We start from the raw sequence: 12,203 nt of genomic DNA, 5'->3' as shown, positions 1-12,203 counted from the left end.
TGCTGATACAGTGGGGGGGAAAAGTATTTAGTCAGCCACCAATTGTGCAAGTTCTCCCACTTAAAAAGATGAGAGAGGCCTGTAATTTTCATCATAGGTACACGTCAACTATGACAGACAAATTGAGAAAAAAAATTCAGGAAAATCACATTGTAGGATTTTTAATGAATTTATTTGCAAATTATGGTGGAAAATAAGTATTTGGTCACCTACAAACAAGCAAGATTTCTGGCTCTCACAGACCTGTAACTTCTTCTTTAAGAGGCTCCTCTGTCCTCCACTCGTTACCTGTATTAATGGCACCTGTTTGAACTTGTTATCAGTATAAAAGACACCTGTCCACAACCTCAAACAGTCACACTCCAAACTCCACTATGGCCAAGACCAAAGAGCTGTCAAAGGACACCAGAAACAAAATTGTAGACCTGCACCAGGCTGGGAAGACTGAATCTGCAATAGGTAAGCAGCTTGGTTTGAAGAAATCAACTGTGGGAGCAATTATTAGGAAATGGAAGACATACAAGACCACTGATAATCTCCCTCGATCTGGTGCTCCACGCAAGATCTCACCCCGTGGGGTCAAAATGATCACAAGAACGGTGAGCAAAAATCCCAGAACCACACGGGGGGACCTAGTGAATGACCTGCAGAGAGCTGGGACGAAAGTAACAAAGCCTACCATCAATAACACACTACGCCGCCAGGGACTCAAATCCTGCAGTGCCAGACGTGTCCCCCTGCTTAAGCCAGTACATGTCCAGGCCCGTCTGAAGTTTGCTAGAGTGCATTTGGATGATCCAGAAGAGGATTGGGAGAATGTCAGATGAAACCAAAATATAACTTTTTGGTAAAAACTCAACTCGTCGTGTTTGGAGGACAAAGAATGCTGAGTTGCATCCAAAGAACACCATACCTACTGTGAAGCATGGGGGTGGAAACATCATGCTTTGGGGCTGTTTTTCTGCAAAGGGACCAGGACGACTGATCCGTGTAAAGGAAAGAATGAATGGGGCCATGTATCGTGAGATTTTGAGTGAAAACCTCCTTCCATCAGCAAGGGCATTGAAGATGAAACGTGGCTGGGTCTTTCAGCATGACAATGATCCCAAACACACCGCCCGGGCAACGAAGGAGTGGCTTCGTAAGAAGCATTTCAAGGTCCTGGAGTGGCCTAGCCAGTCTCCAGATCTCAACCCCATAGAAAATCTTTGGAGGGAGTTGAAAGTCTGTGTTGCCAAGCGACAGCCCCAAAACATCACTGCTCTAGAGGAGATCTACATGGAGGAATGGGCCAAAATACCAGCAACGTTTGACCTGTGTCATTGCCAACAAAGGGTATATAACAAAGTATTGAGAAACTTTTGTTATTGACCAAATACTTATTTTCCACCATAATTTGCAAATAAATTCATTAAAAATCCTACAATGTGATTTTCTGGATTTTTTTTCTTCTCATTTTGTCTGTCATAGTTGACGTGTACCTATGATGAAAATTACAGGCCTCTCTCATCTTTTTAAGTGGGAGAACTTGCACAATTGGTGGCTGACTAAATACTTTTTTTCCCCCACTGTATATTGTAGCTTACATCAATATAATTGTCTGCATCATTTACAATCCCCCATATATTTATATCTATTCTTTCTTCATATATTTTCCTTTATTATGTTCCCCTAACCCTACAACCCTTCCCCTGATTGGAGTAAACTAATGGACAACACAGGCTTCAACTTAGTAGAGATGTATTCAAAGAGAATCATGGCTGTAATTCAAGCAAAAGTTGGTTCCCCCAAGTATTAACTCAGAGGGGTGTTCACTTATCCAAATAGGCTATTTTACTGTTTTAATTGTAATACATTTTCAGATTAGAGAATTTTTTTCGCTTGGATATTGTGGGTTACTGTGTAAATAAAGCCGGAAAAAGTCTGATTTTATGTGTTTTCATTTCAGGCTGTAAGGCAACAAAAGGTGAACATTTTGAAAGGGGTGGTGACTTTTATACCCACTGTATATAACATTCTATTGGTTGCAAAAATTTTGCATTATTTAAATTGGAAAATTCTAAGTTTTGAATCCGGCGGCGTTTTGTATATCAGCTCATAAACCATGTGCCATTGAAGCAGACATTTCTATATATTTTTGTTAGCTGCATGTGTGACAACTCCAACAGTCCTATTTATGATGTCATTTACAAAGATTATATATATTTTTAAATGTATTCAAAAAATATTTATTTTCTTAATCAATTAGTATATTTGAGATCTGATATTAATAGCTAACATTTCGAGGGCCATAATAAATAGATATGCCTATAGTGGAAAACCTTGCTTTACTCCTCTTGACAGTTTAATACTTTCTGAGAAGTAGACATTATTTAGTATTTTACACCTAGGGTTACTATACATAACTTTTACATTTTTTACATTCATATTTTTACATTTTCGTCATTTAGCAGACGCTCTTATCCAGAGCGACTTACAAATTGGTGCATTCACCTTATGATAGCCAGTGGGACAACCACTTTACAATATATATATATTTTTTTTTTGGGGGGGTAGAAGGATTACTTTATCCTATCCCAGGTATTCCTTAAAGAGGTGGGGTTTCAAGTGTCTCCGGAAAGTGGTGAGTGACTCCGCTGTCCTGGCGTCGTGAGGGAGCTTGTTCCACCATTGGGGTGCCAGAGCAGCGAACAGTTTTGACTGGGCTGAGCGGGAACTGTGCTTCCGCAGAGGTAGGGGGGCCAGCAGGCCAGAGGTGGATGAACGCAATGCCCTCATTTGGGTGTAGGGACTGATCAGAGCCTGAAGGTACGGAGGTGCCGTTCCCCTCACAGCTCCGTAGGCAAGCACCATGGTCTTGTAGCAGATGCGAGCTTCAACTGGAAGCCAGTGGAGTGTGCGGAGGAGCGGGGTGACGTGAGAGAACTTCGGAAGGTTGAACAACTTCGGGTCACCGCCTTGATGTTAGCGGAGAACGACAGGGTGTTGTCCAGGGTCACGACAAGGCTCTTTGCACTCTGGGAGGAGGACACAACGGAGTTGTCAACCGTGATGGCGAGATCATGGAACGGGCAGTCCTTCCCCGGGAGGAAGAGCAGCTCCGTCTTGCCGAGGTTCAACTTGAGGTGGTGATCCGTCATCCACACTGATATGTCTGCCAGACATGCAGAGATGCGATTCGCCACCTGGTTATCAGAAGGGGGAAAGGAGAAGATTAATTTTGTGTCGTCTGCGTAGATTTGGTTTGGTGTACCTCAACTGGAGTTTTCCCGGACTTAAAGGCTTTAATTGCATCCAGAAGTTCCTCCTCTGTGATTTGACCTTCACATGAGTCTTTCTGTACAGCTGTTCACTTTACATTATTAATATAAAAAAATCCATACAATTTACTTCGGTTAGTGGAGATGGAGGAGACTGAAAAGAAAACATATGCTACATAAGTACTTCGCTTCCTCTTTCAAAATATTGTTTGGTGAATCATGGGTGAAACCGTTACTTGTAAGAAGTTTCAGTAAATTATTTTTGGTATCATTTCTATGTTGGCGATTAAAAAAATAATTTTTCACCATATTCCATCCAGTTCGCTTTATTTTTTTGAAATATATTACGTTTGATCTTTCTTGAATAAGTTCCTCCATTTATTTTTGTTTTTCCTCTAACTTATTCTGTGCCTCTATGGTACAGTTTTTATTGCTATCTATCTGTACACACTCACTCTTCACCTAGTGGTGTTTCACTGCCATCATAACCTTCTCTCCTCCTCCAGGTATCAGAGCGACAGATTTCTTCGGCTCGTTCTTTATGAGTAATACGACAGACGTGGAGCTGGCAGGACTGGACTGTGACAAGACTGTTACCGTGGAATTCCGCCATGACGACAAGCTCAGCGAGGACACTGGTGCACTCATGCAGTGCGCAGTGTTGTACACCAGCTGTAGTGGTCAGCGGCGTCTGCGGGTCCACAACATGGCGGTCAACTGCTGCTCCCAGCTCGCCGACCTCTACCGTAATTGTGAGACGGACACCATCATCAACTTCTTCTCCAAGTATGGTCAGTATCACACACTCAATATCTATCTATCCCCCTGTGCCTCTATCTATATAGAAGTGAAATTGTGTTCTATGTTTCGAGATTACGTTACTAAGAGAAAGCATGTATAAAGATCAGCAGGGGTCCACTCACCGAACACCTAATTCTACTTTAGATGTGATATACTGTAGATGTGATTGATACCAGTAGGATTCAAACCAACTAAGGGCTTGTCTTTATGTCCGGAAATGGAAACCAATGGTCCTTTTCTCTCTGTGTGTAGCGTACCGCAGCATATTGAACACCCCCACAAAGACAGTGAGAGACACCATGGTAAACCAGTGTGCCCAGATTCTGGCCTGCTACCGCAAGAACTGTGCCAGCCCCTCGTCTGCCGGACAGGTCAGTCACTCACACACACCCCCTATTGGACAAGTCAGTGAAACACACCCCATACACACGCATGATACACACATTCACCCCAACACCATTCAGACACTATACACAAACACTATACATTCACCCTAACAACACACACACACACACCCACTCACTGCACCTCCTATGACAGTCAGATCGGTCAGTCACACACACACACACATCAACCCCCCACACACTCGAAAAATATACACACTCAATCCCTTCCCCTCTGTCTTCTCTCCTTTTGTAGCTGATCCTACCAGAGTGTATGAAGCTGCTGCCGGTCTATCTGAACTGTGTGTTGAAGAGCGACGTGCTGCAGCCGGGAGCTGACATCTCATTGGACGACAGAGCCTACCTGAGACAACTGCTCGGCTGTATGGACGTATCAGAGAGCCACATCTTCTTCTATCCCCGCCTACTGCCCCTGGTGAGAGACACTGCTCTCCAACTCGCTCTCTTTCTGTCTCTCAATTCACTTCACTCAGCCTCATTTGGCATGACAAGGCATTATCTTACTTTGCTAAAGTAAACATGTAAGAACATATTACATCAATGTGAAATCAATATGTTAAATCGTATATTAATCAAGTCCATTTCCATCCCAGGTGAAGTTGGATGGAGGGTCGTTGCCAATGGCAGTGCGTAACTCAGAGGAGCGCCTGTCGAAGGGTGGAGTCTACCTCCTGGAGACAGGGCTCCACCTCTTCCTGTGGGTGGGAGCCAATGCCCAGCAGGAGCTGCTCAGTAACATCTTTGGAACGCCCACCTTCAGCCAGATAGACCCCAACATGGTGAGAGACACACACACAGACGTCAACTTCTTAGAAATCATTGTCTTGATTTTAAGTGTGTGTGTGTGTTGCAATCTCCTAAATGTGTGTGATGTGTTCCAGACGAATCTGCCGGAGCTGGACAACCCGTTCTCCCAGAGACTCCGAGAGATCATCGACTCCTTCAGATCACAACGATCACGATACATGAAGGTCAGACTACACTACATCTCTTTGTCTCGGTCTCTCTCTCTCCTTCTCTTTCTTCCCTCTCTGTATCTTTCCATCTCTATCTCTGTGTTGTCAGGGTTCGATACTGCGACCAAAACAGTCACGTTTGCGACCGTTTGACTTGGCAGTGCAACACACATTTTTAATTGGTCGCAAGGGAACCAGTAATTCGTTTTTTACCTGGTCACATTAGTTTTTGCTTCACAATTACCTTTTTTTATCATCATGATTTATTCAAAAAGTTAAATCTCGTTTTAAAACATGATACATTAACCCCTCCATAACTCTTCAACATCTCAAATGGTGAGACTCAAAAGGGGACTCTCGTGCTCTCCCAGAAGAATAAAAAAATAAAGTAAGCTTTATGCGAGTGCGGAGGCATTAAACCTTTTGTGAGAATGACTAACTACTACATGGACGAACTTCATTGGTGGTGTGTTTGTGTTTGGAGAAAGCTGTCTATTTAATGCAGGAAAACTGAAATCTCTTACCTAATTTCTACCAGCATGTCACCTGTACAACTAGATCTAGATCACCTTTACTCCACACACAGAGACGCATACAAAGCTCTCTCTCGCCCTCCATTTGGCAAATCTGACCATAACTCTATCCTCCTGATTCCTGCTTACGAGCAAGAACTCAAACAGGAAGTACCAGCGATGCGCTCAATACGGAAGCGGTCCGATGAAGCGGATGCTTAGCTACAGGACTGTTTCGATAGCACAGACTGGAATATGTTCCAGGATTCATCCAATGGCATTGAGGTGTTTACCACATCAGTCACCAGCTTCATTAATAAGTGCATCAACAAAGACGTCCCCACAGTGACCTTACATACATATTCCAACCAGAAGCCATGGATTACAGGCAACATCCGCATTGAGTTAAAGGCTAGAGCTGCCACTTTCAAGGAGTGGGACACTAACCCGGACGTTTATAAGAAATCTCACTACGCCCTCTAACGAACCATCAAACAGTCAAAGCGTCAATACAGGACTAAGATCGAATCGTACTACACCGACTCTGATGCTCGTCGGATGTGACAGGGCTTGCAAACTATCACAGATTACAAAGGGAAAACTAGCCGCGAGCTGCCCAGTGACGCGAGCCTAAGAAACGAGCTAAATGCTTTCTATGCTCGCTTCGAGGCAAGCAACACCGAACCATGTATGAGAGCACCAGCTGTTACGGACGACTGTGATCACGCTCTCTGTAGCCTATGCAAGTAAGACCTTTAAACAGATCAACATTCACAAGGCCGCAGGGCCAGACGGATTAACAGGATGCGTACTCAGCGCATGCGCTGACCAGCTGGCAATTGTCTTGATTGACATTTTCAACTTCTCCCTGACCCACTCTGTAATACCTACATGTTTCAAGCAGACTCTAGAGGATTTCGCAGAAAAAAACACATGGCACTTTGAAATCTGCAAGAAATACTTTTTGCACTTTATTTTACGTCTCTTTTTTTTTTGATGTTACAGTAAATCTATCCAAATCAATCTAAGAAAACAAGGGCATGCTAATTTAAAAGATGGCTAGTCATTATTAGCTTGGTTCTGTATTGAAAGCAGGCACATTATGGGACACAGGCCCATTGTTATTAATCATCATTATCAACTAAATCATGTGCTTCTGCATTGCGTGCTGTTTGGGGTTTTAGGCAGGGTTTCTGTATAAGCACTTTGTGACATCTGCTGATGTGAAAAGGGCTTTATAAATTAATTTGATTGATGTGCTTGTGCCACCAACTGAAAGTTGGAAAAAGTAAGTGGAGATCCCTAGTTGTGGTACAGAAGTATAACGTGTGTGTGTTAACATCTCTTTCTCTCTCTCTCTCTCTGTGTCTGTAGTTGATGGTGGTGAAGCAGGAGGACAAGGCGGAGCTAATCTTTAAGCACTTCCTGTGCGAGGACAAGAGCGCCAGCGGAGGAGCGTCCTACGTCGACTTCCTGTGTCACATGCACAAGGAGATCCGTCAGCTACTCAGCTAGGACCCTGACTTCTGACCCTTTAACCCTGACCCCGTCACCTCTCAACCCCCCCTCCCCCTGATGCGCTTTCTTTTATTTACCTAATAAACTTAACCCCTCCCCCTCTGTCAGCAAGAGGCCAGAGACATATACACAGCCTCATGGCAGATTCCGTGTATGTGTGTCCTCATACGACTCTACTATTCCAAACGTCAAGCTCTAAAACAACTGGAGCTGATCCACTGGCCAGTGGAGGAGTGTGTGTGTGTATTTGTGAGAGAGAGTGTGTGTGTGTGAGGGAGAGAGTTGCTGTTGATTGTAGTAGGTGTTCAGTCTGTAACACTAGCACTGAAAGGCTGTTGTGGGTGTACCGGCCCGTTGGTAGAAACTCACTCTTTTTGTATGATTCAGACCCAGTAGAGCTAAGGAAGATGACTTAAACTACATGACACATGAAATAAATGCTGTTTTTTCCATCTCTATAATTATTTTTCTATTTGGCTTATTCTCTCTCCCTCTCTGACATTGCCTTACTCCCCCTTTCCTCTGTGACTTTTACAAACACTACTGAGGCAATAGGAGAAAGAGAGAGGGAGGAGTGTATAGAGATAATCTGTGATTGAGGTTAAACTCCCAATAAAAGTCTATGCATCTAATCATCAAGAGGCGAGGGGTTTGAACTTTCAACCAGTGTGGGGGTCCCACTATGACTCACACTCACACAGTATAGACTGTTTGGTGGAGGTGTGTGTGTGTATCATGTTGTTTACTAACGTGTGTATCTGATAGACACCATTCTCTGACATGATGCCTGTTCCCTGTTTGTCTTCCTGGCTGTATTGTCCTGTCTGTGAAGGGAAGGAGTGACTGGCTGTGCTTCTCAAAATTGAGGTCAGTCAGAGAAAAAGTGATGAGAATAATAGTGGGTCGCATGGTCATGTTCAGTAGGCACGAAACAGGAGAAAACTATTTGAAACAGGGAAGTACTTTTGTTTTGTTTTCCGTAGCAGAATGTTTTGCTACGTTGTACCTTGCTGAACATGACCCTGTTCTCTACATACAGCTGTGTCTCTGAGTTGTCCCACACTGAGAACTGTCTGCTATAGAACCTCAGTTCATATTTAGATATATAACCTACGTATATAACCTGTACAGAATTAAATCCTCCGTTTTAAACACCTGTGTCAAATGCTGTGGTTTGTCAGTCCTATCCGTTGCTGCCGCTCACACAAAATCAGTCGTGCTTTTTGTTCTGTCGCTAGGTGTGCAGCATAGTCTACTGTGTGTGTGAGAGAGCGAGAGAAGGTGGATGTGTGGGTTTCTGGAGGCATATCCTGGTGAATTTCTCTAAACTAGAGGAAAAGAGGGATCCGCCGATACATGGACTTTTGCATTTATTTTCGTTCTCATGTCTTAACACAGTGTTTGTGTGCTGCCCTCTTCTCTGACCCATCTCTCTGTTGAATGGCCCTTCTTTCTGACTGACCGTGATTTTACGTTTTCCTTTTCTCTTTGTTTTTGTCATTGCCTCCTGGACTGTTAATAAAGTTATTGTTGAATCACCATGCCATGCTTCTCCCATCCCTGCTCTCATTGGCTTGTTGGTACTATGGTTACAGTAGACCCTAAGGGACCTTTTCCTAGCCAAACTGTCACTCATAAATTGCACCCTATAAGACTGAACAAAAGTAGTGCACTATATACAGTTGCAGCCAAATATATTGGCACTGTTGCACTTTTCTAAAATAATTCCCTATTCTAAAATGATGTGAAATTGAGAACTTTTGGTTTCCACACCTTACTGGATTTTCAACATTGCAGAATCAATTTTATTTTTGTAAACTTAAGTTATTGGCAACCCGGAGCTAGTACTTGGTTGCACAGCCTTTGGCCAAAATAACTGCAGACAAACGCTTCTTGTAACATCAATGGGCTAGCTGCGCCTTTCTACTGGCAATTTGGCTCACTCTCCAGCGGCAAACTGTTCTAATTCTTCAATGTTTGAGGGTTGCCCTCCACCAACTGCTGTTTTCAGCTCTCACCATAGATTTTGGATAATGATTTAGATCTGGACTCTTGGCTGGCTACTCCAGAACAGTCAAGCGTTTCTTCTTGAACCGTTCCTGGGTGCTTTTTGATGTGTGTTTGGGTTTGTCCTGCTGGAAGACCCACATCCTTCAATGGAGACCCAAGTTTTTGGACACTGGGTTGAACATTGGACTCAACACCAGATATCCTGCTGATTTCAAGATGCCTTGCGCACATTCAATGCCCCCAGTACCAGAGGCAGCAAAGCAACCCCACAGTATTATCAAACCACCCCCATGTTTGATTGTAGGGAGGGTATTATTTTCATTGAATGTTCCATTTGGTCATCGTAAACACAGCTCTGATCTGTATAGTCAAAGGGCTGTAATTTTGTTTAATTGGTCCAGATAACATTTTCCCCAGGATTTAGACTTGTTTAGGTGGGTGTTTGAGAAGTTCAGCATTGGGACAGCATTGTCCTTAACTTTTTTCCGTAGTCCTTTAAGCTTAGTCATTACTTCAGTGAATGAGCCATCTGGGGCAGTATTATTGGGAATGAAGGTGCAACACTCATCCCCAAACATAACACAAACTGCACCTTTTTCTGCTAAAAGACAGTTTAGAGCCTGCCTATTCTGCCAGGTCATTCTACTTGTTGCCTGTACTTGCTCTCCCAGAGCTGTTAGCGCAGAGTCTGTGTAATTAGTAAACCTCTGTTTTTGAGAAGTTCAGCAGTGGGGGCTTCCTATGTTTACCAACGACCAAATGAAACATTCAAGAAAATAACACCCTCCCTATAATCAAAAATAGGGAAGGTTTGATAATGTTGAGTTTATTTGCTGTCTCTGGTACTGGGGGCCTTGAACAAATGCAAGACATCATGAAAACAGCAGATTACCAAGGTGTTTTGGAGTGCAATGTTCAACCCAGTGTCCAAAAACTGGGTCTCTGTTGAAGGATGGAGTGGCCAGCGAAGAGTCCAGATCTGAATCACATACATAACCTATGGCGAGAGCTGAAAAAAGCAGTTGGTGTAGGACACCCCACAAACGTTCAAGAATTAGAGCAGTTTGCTGCTGAAGACAGGAACAAATTGCCAGTAAAAAGGTGCAGCAAGCTCATTGATGGCTACAAGAAGCATTTGTCTGCAGTTATCTTTGACAAAAGCTGTGCAACCAAGTACTAGATCCAGGGGTGCCAATAATTTTGTCCATGCCAATTGTCTTAAGTTTACAATTTTAATTTAGAAAATAAAGTGTACTAAAATAAAATGGTTCTGTAATGTTGAAAATCCAATAAGGTGTGGAGACAAAGTTATTTTAAAAGAAGTAGGGAATTATTTTAGAAAAGTGTAAGGGTGTCAATGAATATACATTGAGTGCCAAAAGTATTGAGACAGTGACAATTTTTTGTTGTTGTCCAGCACTTTGGATTTCAAATGACACAATGACAGGTTAAAGTGCAGACTGACAGCTTTAATTTGAGGGTATTTTCATCCATATCTGGTGAACCTTTTAGAAATTACAGCAATATTTGTACATAGTCCCCCCCACCCATTTTAGTGGACCAAAAGTATTGGGACAAATTCCCTTATGTGTATTAAAGTAGTCAAAAGTCAAGTATTTGGTCCCATATTCCTAGCATGCAATGATTACATCGAGGTTGTGACTACAAACTTTTTGGATGCATTTGCTGTTTGTTTTGGTTGTGTTTCAGGTTATTTTGTACCCAATAAAAATGAATGGTAAATCATGTATTGTGTCTTTTTGGAGTCACTTTTATTATAAATAAGAATATAATATGTTTCTAAAAACTTCTACATTAATGTGGATGCTACGATGATTACGGATAGTCGTGAATAATGATGAGTAAGAAAGTTAGACGCACAAATACCATACCCCAAGACATACTAAGCTCTCACCATTAAAATAACATGGGAGGTTAGCATTTTGGGGGGGGCTTCCTGTAGCTCAGTTGGTAGAGCATGGTGCTTGCAATGCCAGGGTTGTGGGTTCGATTCCCACGGGGGGCCAGTATGAAAAATGTATGCACTCACTAACTGTAAGTCGCTCTGGATAAGAGCGTCTGCTAAATTACTAAAATGTAAATGTAAAATGTATGATATTTATGCCTCTGTAACCTTCTCACTCATCATCATTATTCACGATTAATTCAGGATTATCCGTAATCATGGTAGCATCCACATTAATGTAGAAGTGTTTAGAAACATTCTATTCTTATTTACAATAGAAGTGACTCTAAAATGACACAATACATTATTTACCATTCATTTCTATTGGGCACAAACTTAATCTGAAACACAACCAAAACAAACAGCAAATGCATCCAACAAGTTTGTAGAGTCACAAGCTTGATGTAATCACAGTGATGGAAAAAGTACTCAATTCTCATACTTGAATAAAAGTAAAGATAGCTTAATAGAAAATGACTGAACTACTTGAGTAAAAGTCAAAGTATTTGGTTTTAAATATACTTAAGTATCAAAATATTGTTGCTAAAATATACTTAAGTATCAAAACTAAAAGTACGAATCATTTAAAATTCCTTATATTAAGCAAACCAGACGGTACAATTGTCTTGTTTTTTTTATTTACGGAAAGCCAGGGTCACACTCCAACACTCATTTACAAACAAAGCATTTGTGTTTAGTGAGTCCGCCAGATCAGAGGCAGTAGGGATGACCAGGGATGTTCTCTTGATAAGTGTGCAAATTGGACCATCTTCTGT

At 42.3% G+C, this 12,203-nt stretch overlaps 1 protein-coding gene across 3 annotated transcripts in view; it reads left to right on the top strand.

Annotated features, from left to right (window-relative positions):
- LOC311100805 (protein transport protein Sec24C-like) overlaps nucleotides 1–8,994 on the top strand; it is a 36,875-nt gene extending 27,881 nt beyond the window's left edge. For all 3 annotated transcript variants that reach the window (XM_084141773.1, XM_084141772.1, XM_084141771.1), the window contains 6 exons: nucleotides 3,767–4,051; nucleotides 4,314–4,432; nucleotides 4,701–4,880; nucleotides 5,059–5,244; nucleotides 5,347–5,436; nucleotides 7,308–8,994. In XM_084141773.1, coding sequence (XP_083997899.1) covers nucleotides 3,767–4,051; nucleotides 4,314–4,432; nucleotides 4,701–4,880; nucleotides 5,059–5,244; nucleotides 5,347–5,436; nucleotides 7,308–7,448 — 1,001 coding nt within the window. In that variant the 3' untranslated portion in view covers nucleotides 7,449–8,994. The remainder of the gene's footprint in view (nucleotides 1–3,766; nucleotides 4,052–4,313; nucleotides 4,433–4,700; nucleotides 4,881–5,058; nucleotides 5,245–5,346; nucleotides 5,437–7,307) is intronic.
- The last annotated feature ends 3,209 nt before the right edge of the window (nucleotides 8,995–12,203 follow it).

Source organism: Coregonus lavaretus, assembly GCF_964263955.1.
Source record: "Coregonus lavaretus genome assembly, chromosome: 25".
Lineage (NCBI taxonomy): Eukaryota > Metazoa > Chordata > Actinopteri > Salmoniformes > Salmonidae > Coregonus > Coregonus lavaretus.
Note: the sequence above shows the minus strand (reverse complement) of the source record. Positions and strands in the feature narration are given on the sequence as shown.